The sequence below is a fragment of the Camelina sativa genome, chromosome 5, assembly GCF_000633955.1.
Source record: "Camelina sativa cultivar DH55 chromosome 5, Cs, whole genome shotgun sequence".
Taxonomy (NCBI): Eukaryota; Viridiplantae; Streptophyta; class Magnoliopsida; order Brassicales; family Brassicaceae; genus Camelina; species Camelina sativa.
In genome coordinates this window covers 33,871,820-33,883,827 of record NC_025689.1, presented here as the reverse complement: position 1 = coordinate 33,883,827, position 12,008 = coordinate 33,871,820, and the positions used below count along the sequence as shown (strand labels likewise).

At 35.6% G+C, this 12,008-nt stretch overlaps 3 protein-coding genes across 5 annotated transcripts; 2 read left to right on the top strand and 1 right to left on the bottom strand.

The window, feature by feature from the left end:
* On the top strand, positions 1,369–4,503 carry LOC104788465 (tubulin gamma-1 chain). Of its 3 annotated transcripts, none has more exons than XM_010514222.2 (11): positions 1,369–1,666; positions 1,833–2,145; positions 2,269–2,669; positions 2,853–2,906; positions 2,983–3,087; positions 3,187–3,261; positions 3,354–3,398; positions 3,540–3,668; positions 3,786–3,890; positions 3,970–4,070; positions 4,255–4,503. In XM_010514222.2, exons 1-10 carry the CDS (start codon positions 1,538–1,540, stop codon positions 4,036–4,038), a joined length of 1,425 nt encoding a protein of 474 aa, XP_010512524.1. In that variant the 5' UTR covers positions 1,369–1,537; the 3' UTR covers positions 4,039–4,070; positions 4,255–4,503. The 3 variants fall into 3 exon arrangements, with proteins under 3 accessions (XP_010512524.1, XP_010512523.1, XP_010512522.1); XM_010514221.2 differs by having other exon boundaries at positions 4,157–4,503; XM_010514220.2 differs by having other exon boundaries at positions 1,370–1,666; positions 3,970–4,503.
* On the top strand, positions 6,275–7,151 carry LOC104788464 (arabinogalactan peptide 20-like). Its single transcript, XM_010514219.2, has 2 exons — positions 6,275–6,553; positions 6,761–7,151. The coding sequence occupies exons 1-2, from the start codon at positions 6,433–6,435 to the stop codon at positions 6,865–6,867; spliced, it is 228 nt and encodes a 75-aa protein (XP_010512521.1). The 5' UTR covers positions 6,275–6,432; the 3' UTR covers positions 6,868–7,151.
* Positions 10,234–11,791, bottom strand: LOC104788463 (ethylene-responsive transcription factor CRF6-like). Its single transcript, XM_010514218.2, has one exon. The coding sequence runs from the start codon at positions 11,610–11,612 to the stop codon at positions 10,635–10,637; it is 978 nt and encodes a 325-aa protein (XP_010512520.1). The 5' UTR covers positions 11,613–11,791; the 3' UTR covers positions 10,234–10,634.

Sequence of the window (12,008 nt, the reverse complement as noted above, 5' to 3'; positions counted from 1 at the left end):
AAATTTCTATGTAAATTATAGTCCCAATAATATCATAAATTAATAATCATGTAAATTTACATATATATATATATATATATATATATGCTGATATAATAATGTATGTTTCTCTTAAACCTCATATCCATAAAACCGTTGTTAAATTGTATTTTTAAACTATAGTGATATAAAATATTTTGTAACATGTCACAAAAATAGCTAATTGTTTTAAAGTTTTTAATTTCTAGATATCCATCATTTACATTTTGGTTGTTTGATTGACTATTAAAATACAATAATTAATATTATTATTCATAAATTTGCATTTATGTATGTTAATTATGTGTATAAGTGAATTTGAATATTGTATTTGTAATTTATTGTTACTAATGTTTTCTATATATTACAAATTTAATTCCAATACCATAAAATTTACAAAATCCAAAAGTCTAATATTATTTCGCTAAAATTGTCTCAATTCATAATTTTTAAAAAATTTAAACTATTAGAAATATATCTATAAATTAATAAAATGTCTTGGTCCCAACATTATTAATTTATAGAGGTTTTATGTAGTAATAATCCGGAAAAGGAGAAATATATTCACAATTAAATCACGAATTTGTTACTTGAAAATAAAAAGTTTCTTAAATTATCAATTTAATTACTTGATAAAAACATATACGGAAAATTTGTATAATCAATTTATCAATCCATGTCAGTTTACAAAATATGTGAAATGTAAAGAAGAGGATTCATGCAAATATGGCTGAGTTTGAGGACCATAAATTAAACAAGGACCTTGAGGAGGTACCAAACATGTTTCTAAATGCGTTCCGAGGTCTCAGAATTCTAAATGCAGAATGATAAGGTAGTAATCTTGGGTCACCTTGATGTCTCAGCGTATCTATTAGACCATTGTTGAAAGTTGTTAGATCTGCACAATTTATAAACCGCAAGAATGTAGGTATTGTGTTGAAGGAGTTGACAACTGATACTGCCTTATCAATTAAGAATGGAGTTTACATTTAGATTCATGCACAAATATAGTGCAACTAGTTAGACAAAAAAAAAAATTATGGCTGAGTTTATTTTATTTTTCTCAATCTATCATTCATGCATATATCAATTTCAAGGATCAAAAGAAAAGAAATATTTAGTTGAAGGGTATTAAAATTTATTCCCTCCTCCCCTGCTATATTGTTCCTTTCTTGAAAGTTTAATGGGCTGCAGAAAATACGAAAAATGGACCGATGATAGGCCCAATAAGAGTAATCAGAACATGTTAGCAGCTAGCTGGGAGCGTTAATGGCTTTAATTAGGCATGGTTTACTTTAGTATTAACACTCCTTAACCTAAGCCGAGTTCAGTCAGAGTCGACTAGTACTGTAGTAATTATTATCTTCTCCGCTGTGCAAAAAAGCTTTATGTAAAAAATCCATTGATCGACTTTTAAAAAGGTATCCGCGCCAGAGAGAGAGAGAGAGCCTAATTAAATCCATTTCATTGCTCCCATCTTCTTCCTCTCAAAACCCTAGTTTTAACCACAGAGAGAGAGATGCCGAGGGAGATAATTACGCTTCAGGTTGGACAATGCGGGAACCAGATCGGGATGGAGTTCTGGAAACAGCTTTGCCTTGAGCACGGCATCAGTAAAGATGGTATCCTCGAAGACTTCGCTACTCAGGTCCCTCCCTTCTCTTTCTTTTCTAATTCTGTACTTGATTTTTAGGTCTATTACAAGTCTGATTGCTTTCAAAACTCGTTTCTAAAATTTCTATTAATCGAGAATTGAACACCATTGTTATCCTCATAGTATGTGCTGAGTAGCTTTGTGGATTTTGTGTGTGTAGGGAGGTGATAGAAAAGATGTGTTTTTTTACCAAGCGGATGACCAACACTATATCCCACGAGCTCTACTCATTGATTTGGAGCCTAGAGTCATCAATGGCATTCAGAATGGTGACTACCGTAACCTTTATAACCATGAGAATATCTTCGTTGCTGACCATGGTGGTGGTGCTGGTAACAACTGGGCCAGTGGGTATCACCAAGGGAAAGGTGTTGAAGAAGAGATCATGGACATGATTGATCGTGAAGCTGATGGTAGTGACAGCCTTGAAGGATTTGTTCTTTGTCACTCTATTGCTGGCGGCACTGGCTCAGGTCTTTTCTTTTTGGCTGTGGTCTCTGTTCTGTTATACGTTTGCTAATTGATTAGTGATGTTGTGGAATTTGGAATGTAGCCTTTATGAGTATAATAACACTCTGATGTTTCTTTACATGAAGGTATGGGCTCTTATTTATTGGAGACTCTGAATGATCGTTATAGCAAGAAGTTGGTTCAGACATACAGTGTATTTCCCAATCAGATGGAAACGAGTGACGTTGTTGTCCAGCCCTACAACTCACTTTTGACCCTGAAGCGGCTTACGTTAAATGCTGATTGTGTTGTTGTCCTTGACAACACTGCATTGGGAAGAATAGCTGTGGAGCGTTTACATTTGACCAATCCTACCTTTGCTCAAACGAATTCTCTAGTCTCAACTGTGATGTCTGCTAGCACTACAACACTGCGCTATCCTGGATACATGAATAATGACTTGGTTGGCTTGCTTGCATCCTTGATCCCAACACCAAGGTGTCACTTCCTCATGACAGGGTATACACCATTGACTGTTGAGCGCCAGGTTAGATTTCTCAATGAGTGTAATAGCTTAGACCATCAATCACAAAAGAAAATTTTATGTGAAGCTATTGTTCTTCTTGAACATGAATTCTACCTGTTATGTTTGGCATTTACAAAGCCAAAGTGTGCCTGCAATGTTTCATTTATTGATTTCCTGCTCTCTTAACTGAATTAATCTTGGCAGGCAAATGTCATTCGTAAAACTACTGTGCTGGATGTTATGAGAAGACTTCTACAGGTTAGCTGTCTGCTTTCTCCTATATATTTTGGAAACGTGAATCAGATGTTCTTCTAACATTCTATTGTATTTGCAGACAAAAAATATCATGGTTTCGTCTTATGCTAGAAACAAAGAAGCTAGTCAGGCAAAATACATATCAATATTGAATATCATTCAAGGAGAAGTTGATCCCACTCAGGTACTTTTACCTAGCTGTGACTTAATGACGGAGGATGAATTGGTTTAATCTTTCTTTTTTTGATGTGATCGGCTTTGTTGTTTCACTATTTGACACTAGGTGCATGAGAGTTTGCAAAGGATACGAGAAAGAAAGCTTGTTAATTTCATTGAGTGGGGACCTGCAAGCATACAGGTTCTAACCGAATTACGTCTGCTGATTTGTTATCGCTTTTGGCTTGACCGTGGACTTGCATCACAACTTTTTAACTATCTTACTTTCAACAGGTTGCGCTTTCCAAGAAGTCCCCATATGTTCAAACTGCCCATAGGGTAATCTTATATCCACTCTGTATATATCTATCTATCATCATGAGAGTTGGTACTCCTTACAAGTGATGTCATAAGCTGCTGGTTCCTGCTTTAGAAGATACAACAAAGACTCTTATTTTGGTGGTGTATTTGATATTTCAGGTCAGTGGTCTCATGTTAGCAAGCCACACTAGTATCAGGCACCTATTCAGCAAATGTTTGAGCCAATATGATAAATTGAGGAAGAAACAAGCTTTTCTTGACAATTACCGAAAGTTTCCTATGTTTGCTGTAAGTTGACTGCTCAAATATATTGCTTTTGTTTGGCTGGTGTTTAGTGCGAACTTTCAAAGCTTTGACAGTTAAATGGTGAAATGATCATGAGAATGTACATGTTGTTATGGGCAGGACAATGATCTTTCAGAGTTTGATGAATCAAGGGACATAATTGAGAGTTTGGTAGATGAGTACAAGGCCTGTGAGTCACCAGATTACATCAAATGGGGAATGGAGGTATAATAAGCTCTTCCCATCTATAGTTACACTTGTGTACAAACTTGAAATGATAACTGTATCTGCTTCTCTCTCACAGGACCCTGAACAGCTTATGACTGGTGAAGGCAATGCTTCAGGAGTTGTTGATCCTAAGTTGGCGTTCTGAAACTTTTGACTATAAATAAATAGAAAACCAGAGTAAGTCATATGATGATGTGTCACTTTTGACTGAGATTTTTCAGGTCATCATAGGTTTTTACTTTATAATGAATGGGTTTTGGTAGGAGCGGTAGTAAGTATTTGCACGTAAACTTTGATTAGTGGTATGATGTGGATGAGTTTCAATCTATGAGATGAATGTGTGCTTCTGGGTATTTTCTAGATGGAGGAGAGCACGTAAAGTTGAGCAGGAATCTAGAAGAATCTTGAATTGTATCTTTTTTGTTTTTGTTTTTATGGGTGTTTTAGCTTTCATTTGATCAACTCATGTCCTTCATGTGTGATGATGCTAGGGTCAAAAGATTCAGATAACAAAAAGCATCTTGTGTTGTGTGTTGTGTTGATGAAGCAATGGGTTGAATGGCTTCAGTTTTCTCTGTACATATGCTAATCTAAATCTCATTATTGTGTTTTGTTGAGTACTTGACGGGTTTGGTGCAACCATGTGATTGGTCCACCATCTTTTGACCGTTATACGACGCCGTTCTTGAAGCTAATCAAACTTGACCAACTTGAAAAACAAATTCTTGGAATCCAATGCAAATTGAATTATACACTAAATATTTTTAAAAAGTTGTGGGCCCACAGAGTGAGTTTAGTTTCGAGAGAGCATGTTACTCTACTAAACTTGTAAAAGTAGGGTGATTAGGCAGCTCTAATGATATTGATGAGAATTAGTATTAATTAAATTAATAAATAATGTTGACAAAACAACCTCGTTTTAAACGGGCACACCTTAACCAATCCGACATCCACTGTGATTGATCTCTGACCTTGTTTGAGGTGCATGTGAGTGTGACTCTCTATATGCTTATTTATTCGAATATACTACCATGATGAGGGATAAACACAATCTTTACCAGATTTTTTTTTTAAAAAAACACACAAAATCTGACGATGGACCTAAAACCCTGTTGGATTAACAATAATTAATTACTAGCCGTAACGTTACATATATTTCACTCAAATAAGTTTTTGCCAAGTAAATTTGAGAAAACGCATTGCATGATTACATCCTCTTATTCATTACTAAAAAGTAAAAACCAACAAAAAAATAAAGGAACACAACTTGGCTTACTAATAGTCTGTAAGGGCAATGTCCACCGAAAAAAATCCCAAATAATTTAAAAATTTTGTCCATTTTGTATAAAGTAAAAGAACTGAAAAGGCGAATCTCATCACATGGTGGCCGATCCCTCTTCACTGCTAAATAGTATATAACTACCTAACTATTCCCCATTCCGATGTTTCTTTTTCCTGGTCGCTAACTATATAGTCTATATAAAAACATGTTTTCTTAGTAGCACCATATTCAAAATTTAGAGAGAAATATGTGAAGAGTGAAACAGAGTTTAGATAGCGACACTAAAATCTACTACAAAATTCTGTACCTTCAGTTAAAAAAGAACGGCTTGGTTATCTTAGATTATCTTGTTAATTAAAATTTAAGCGTGTTGTTAATAGACGTATTTGTAGCCACACGAAAAAAAAAGGACTTCAAATGGGAGATGCACATATGGCAAAACTTAAAACGCCGATACTAGTATTCGTATGTCTAAAGCATGATTCCTCTTTTTAGACCAAAATTTCGAAACACATGTTAACTTTTTGAAACAATAAAAACGAAATCCACATCTGTACTTTAATAAAAAAGCTAAAGAACCAGCCCATATATACTCAAAACGCGTAATGATTATGTAAAATTTAGGAAAAGCCTTATTAACCTTGTTGATTACTATCAAAATTTATTTGGAAAGACGTGTTCATGGATAGATAAAGCCACATAATTAATTTTGTTTACACTGGTAAACTAGTGATTTGCTTGTCAATTTCGACTTATTAACAATCTACAAAGACATAAAATAATAAAATCGTAAGCGATTAGGATTAGACACCATCGAATCTTCTAATACACGAAATTTCGAAACTTTATAAAAATCAGCGAATAATAAAAAAAATTCCAATTCCAAAAGTTGACGGACTTGAACTTTTGAGAAAGAAGAATTTAAAAAGATGATGAAAACACGAAGCATCCACGAAGAAAAAAAAAAAGGTCAATTTGGAAAATTCAACCAGAGGAAAAAAAAAAGAAGGACACGTGTCGTTAACATGAACAAATTTCTCTAGAGTGGAGAGAACCGGCAACAACCGGTATAGTTGTCCTATAAAAGCGCGTGATTAGTTCCGTCTCTCTTCTCCGTGTCTCGTTCGTCTCGTCATCTCTCTCTAGTTCGCCCGCCGGAGTTCTTCTCGCCACTGCTGGATATTTCATTCATTCAGATTCCTCTCTCCCTCTTTCTCTTTGTTGTTCTTAATCAGCTAGTTTCTGTAAAATCTTTCGATGGCGTCTACGAAGAACTCCGTTGTCCTTGTGGCTTTATTAATCGCTTTCGTTTTCGCCGTCATCTCTCCCTTCGCCTGTGCTCAATCCTTAGCTCCTGCTCCTTCTCCCACAAGCGACGGTAAGCTTTTCCGATCTCTCTCTCTCCCCAGATCTGAATGTCAATATTTAAAAGATTCCTCCTATCATTTTTGTTTTTATTATATATTCACATTTTGCATTCAGAATCTAATCAATTTTGTATCAAATTAGTTTTAATCAATAAAGAAAAAAGAAAAAAAGAATAAATCTAATGAGAGTGATGGGGGTGCTGTGGTATTGATTTCAGGAACATCGATTGATCAAGGGATAGCGTATTTGCTAATGGTGCTTGCGCTTCTTCTGACTTATCTCATTCATCCTCTTGATGCTTCTTCTTCTTCCTCCTTCTTCTGACTGGTCTTCCTCCTTGTGATCTTCCTCCTCATTTTCTAATTTGTAATGGAGACTGTTTCTGAGCTTCATCTTTTACTGTGTTTTCAGTAAATTAGAGAAATTAGAGATGTGTCTTTTTTTTTTTTTCTTTTTTTTTTTAGATTTACCCTTAAAGATTTTTTTAATTAATTTCATGTTCCTTATAAAGTTCGTTTATTGTAGAAGTACCCCTTTTTTTATTTATTATGTTTATTGTTAATGCTTCACATAACGTTCCAATTACAAAAGTTCTTTTTGTTCTTGTTTTTACCAAAGTTTCATAGGGTGATTAGTGTAAAACTCGACGATATACATAAGTAACACTTCCGTTTCGTTTGTAATTAATACGTTTCATGGGTCTCTGTTATTTACATAGTTCCATACTTTTACATGAACTCTCTATATTTTTTTGTTTATTAATCATATAACGTTCACACTAATTTTGTTATTTTGATAAGTTTACAATACTTTTTTTGAGTACCACAAACTAACGCGCCTCAGATTGCCAAAAGTCTAGAATATGACAACAACTCGCCAAGTACAATATGCGCGTCTCTCATATACGTATCGCTCAAAATTTAATCGTCGTTTCTCCCACTAAAAAGCAAACGCATGCCTGTAATGTAAAAGCTTTTTTTATAGAAACGCTTTTTGTTTGTTGTTTATCTCCTGACACGCCTTTTATAAATCCCACGCGCATCACTGATGCCGCGTTGGTTGTGATATGGGCCTCATATAGGGGGGGACAAGCCTTTTTGTTGTTAAAATCAGCCCATTTATAAGCCTCACTGACATTAAGAAGAGCACTTGTCAATAAAATGTGATAGGAGGGAGGAACACTTGTTTTAAATGGGTTTGAGACCAAACTTAAAACACCCCACACAAAAACGTTTAATTGTGTTTTCTAATCTCGGATACCAAATGAAGGTTCTAATTATAGTTATTGTAGATTACTCTGTAGACTTTTTAAGCTAAGAGTTTCTTAATATATCTAGTTAATTTGGTGTATTTTCTAACATTATAGCTATTGAGAGAAAGGATTTCTACTTCAAAAAAGAGTGAAGAAGACCAACCTAGCAACATTGTTCATTCTTTATAGCTAGTCTTTTAATATTGACCCGATTTCAAACATGAATCTAGAGAGAGAGAGAGAGAGTGACACATGCTTTATTGCATTTTATTTTACCTAAAAAGAATGAAAGAACTAAAAACAAGATTGGAATAAACGGAATGAACCTTTGTAAAAGCGTCTTGAGAGGGTTGAAAGATCTTATTGGGACCCGAAGCAGATTAGATTTGTGGCCAGTGGCCAACTTGCTTCACCCTCTCCAATCTCTTGTGGCCCAATATTTGTATTTGACCAATTCGTGTGCACTATATATATGGGCTTAGTAGTAGACCTACTTTTACTTTTTATATTATTACCTCGTCTGATATTTGTTCCGGATGATTTACAAATTTTCAAGAGCTTTTGGTTAGGACTTTTAAGTTCTGAATCTGATCTAACCAAGCTAGTTCGACGTAAACGGTCCTCTAATCACTTTTAAGCTTAGAATTTATAAACGGTCTCTCTCGGGCAAATATATCCCAATATATATTATCCACACAGTTTGAATTGAAACATAATTGGCTGAAATTTGAAATTTTATTTTCTTGAATCAGGTTCCTTTTTTCCAAATGGTCGGTCCAAGCTGCAGGCATTAAATGCTCGGATGCTTTACATGTGTGTTGCAAGTGGTTCTGAGAGTATGTATGTGAATCTCTAAGTTTTGTCTTTGTGCATCTTCTTTGGGATTCCACGTCACGCAAGTCTACTGGGGTAAATCATGTTCATTGACTCTAACCACATATAAATGAATTTGCCAAAAATAGGTTCATACATTCGATACTAAATTCACTATGGATTACTATATCATAATACCAACTACAGTACATTTTTTTTATTTTATTGATGTGCTTTATTATCTCATCTTCCTCTTTTTGTTGCGGTCAGTACTTTTTACTCAGAGTAACTCTAACATCATCATTTCTATCATAAGAAAATACACGTCTCTGTTATTTTCTCTTTACACCATATGTATAAAGAAAGGTATGAGTAAAAAAACATGAATGTGACCATGAAGCTTCTGAATGAAAGTGGTTTCCCACTCAAGAAGCTAAAATATGGGGTCCAATTTGATCCAAATTCTGCAAAAGATTGGAAAATATCGAATTGGTCAAAATATTGACCTTAAAAAAGACCAAACTATTTGTGATAACACTTTTTTCTTTTCTTTTATTTATTTATTTATTATATATAGTGTGAGGAGATATTTTATTTCAAATAATATTTTGCTAATTAGTGGGGGCAAAAGTGTGTTAACTATAGAAAAGAAAATAGAGTGAAAAAGACAAGGAATAAGATCAACGAGATAATGTCGTGAGTTTTAAATTTATTTGGAATACTCACGTGTCTAGATAATCCACTTTTTTAAATCATGCCATTTAGGTTTTGCTTTTTGGAGGGGCCAAATCATGTCACTTCCGCTCTCATGTATACAAATAACCGGCAGTATTAAGATGGGTAATGACCGGTTTTAGTGTGTAGTAAACGGGGTGTAAAGAACTTTACCGAAACAAAACTTGGATCTCAATTTCGTTTTGAAGTAGTATGTATTCTTAGTTGGCCTTATACCTCTACTACATACACTTGTAATGGTTCTTATATAATTGATAAAAACGGGCATGAACCATAGATATATAGACAAATGTCCCAACAACTGGATGGACCATGGTACAAAACAGAAAACAGCCATTTAATTAGAAGACAAACACACTTCGTCCTTAAAAATTGATGTATACCAAACTCTATTGTCTTTCTATACGTACGTACATCTCGACCAGTTTTGACAGAACAGAATGCAAAATGTATACTACATGTTTATTGTATCTTCTTATATTCAATATGAAAAAGGGTAGTAGTAGTAGTACTTGGTTATCTTTTTATGTTGAATTCGAAAACGTCAAGGATGAGTGGAGACATAATTGGTAGGGTTAATATAGGATTCAATGGTTTGGTTCTTCACATGAATGGGGTTTTGTTTACTTAAGTGGAAGAAAGCAACAGCAGACACGAGAACATGTCTCTCGGTGATACCTTGAATCTTCACTTCACACCACACACCCACTCAAATCGATCTATTAGGATAAAATCAGATGACATCAGGTTACTTTTGACCATATAAAATACTACGTAGTTTTAGTTATCCTACGTAGTTTTAGTTTAATCTTTTGCTTGATTAAGACAATCCATTACAAACATGTTAAAAGTACTTTCTTCATCTTTAGTAAAATTAATACAAAATCACATAATCAAAATAGAAGAGAAATTCATACGAAATTAATTTACATTTAAAAAAAAAATTAATAAGAGACATAGAAACACATTTATATACTGTTTCCTACCATTGAGACAAATCTCAGAGAGAGGAAACCAAATAACGAAGCTGTTGTTATCTTCATAAACACGACTAAACATTTTACTCTCTCAAGTCTCTTAACAAAAGATATTTACCCACAAATTAATTAAAAAACAAAACTTCCTTTTTTTGTCTTCTTTGGCGCTTCAGTTGATCTGAACTGTCCACGTCATCCAGACAAGAAGGTATCCGACGGTCAAGATACATTCACGTCATCATCACCCCAAACAAAAAAAATCTCCCAAGAAGTTGAGAGAACATATCGTCTTCCCAAAGTTTGGATTTTTTTGTTTAATCTCGAGAGTGATGATGATGATGAAGGTCGAAGAAATTATCCACATCCCATGAAAAGTCTTCTTCGATCAGTCTGAAGGAGAAATCTTCAGATTCTTCGTTCCCTTCTTTTTTCCAATACTCTGTGTTTAGCGGTAACAACGGTGATTGGATTTTGAGTTCTTCATCATCGAGAAACAAAAGGTCAGGGGCAGTTTCGGAATCCCATAAATAGTCGTCGGCGAGAGATAGATCCGGTAACGGAAACGGATCCGGGAACCACGGTTCTGATTTCACCGGAGATAGCTCGATCGGTTCAATCTCATGCTCTGTTCTGTACTCTGTTTCCTCGTTAGCGTTAAATCTGAGAACAGAGGTCGGAGAATGGAGGGTCTGGCGAGAATCTTTCCCTGAATCGCAAGCGGAAACCGTATCGAGATCGATGAGAGGCGTCGGCGGCGGCGGAGATGGAGACGGAGGAGGGGTAAGGAAATTGGTCAGAGCGTTATGTCCTCTCATTTGAATCGCGGCTCGATCGTAAGCCACAGCAGCTTCCTCCGCCGTGACAAAAGTCCCTAACCAAACCCTAGTACGGCTCGACGGATCTCTGATCTCCGCCGCGAATTTCCCCCACTTCCTCTGCCTAACGCCTCTGTACTTTTTAGGCTTCACCGACGACGAAGACACGTCATCATGATCAACCACGGCTTTCTCCGCCTTGAGTTTAGCTTTCCTCGCCGCCGTCACGGCGGCGAAGGCGGAGGAGGAGGATGATTCGCCTTGGCAGAACCTAATCTCCTCGACGTATCTCTTCACTCTTGGTCTTGGAGCCGCCACCGTGACGTTGTCTTCGTCTTCGCCAGATGATGAGTCGGTAGCGAAAGGGTCAGTAACAGCGATACGAACCAGCCGTGGTGAGTCCTCACTCTGCTTAGCTACTACGGTTGTGACCGTACGATGCTCTGAGAACTTGACTCTTCTCGTTCGTCTCTCCATCTAGAGAGAGAGAGAGAGAGAGAGTTAAAAAAGAGAGTTTTTTTTTTTTTACACAGTATTGTGAATTGAGAGAGAGAGAGAGCGAGATAAGTATAAAAGAGAGAAGAGTCAAAAAGGCAAACGAAGTATCGCCGTTTCTGAGGAACGTCCTTGTTTTAAATACTACCACAGTCATTTTAGCTTTTTATGGAGATTTCTTAATTTAAATTTGCGATTATATTAACTTCTTATACTATATTTACTACTGTGTCTTTTTAGTTTGACTAGTATAATAACTGTTACAAGAGAGAAATTGATACGTGTTCTAACCGGTTTTGATCAAAACGCATTTCACTATTGACATAACATAGCCTGCTTAATTTGATTTGGTTTATAAACCGGTTGGTTGAACCGGTG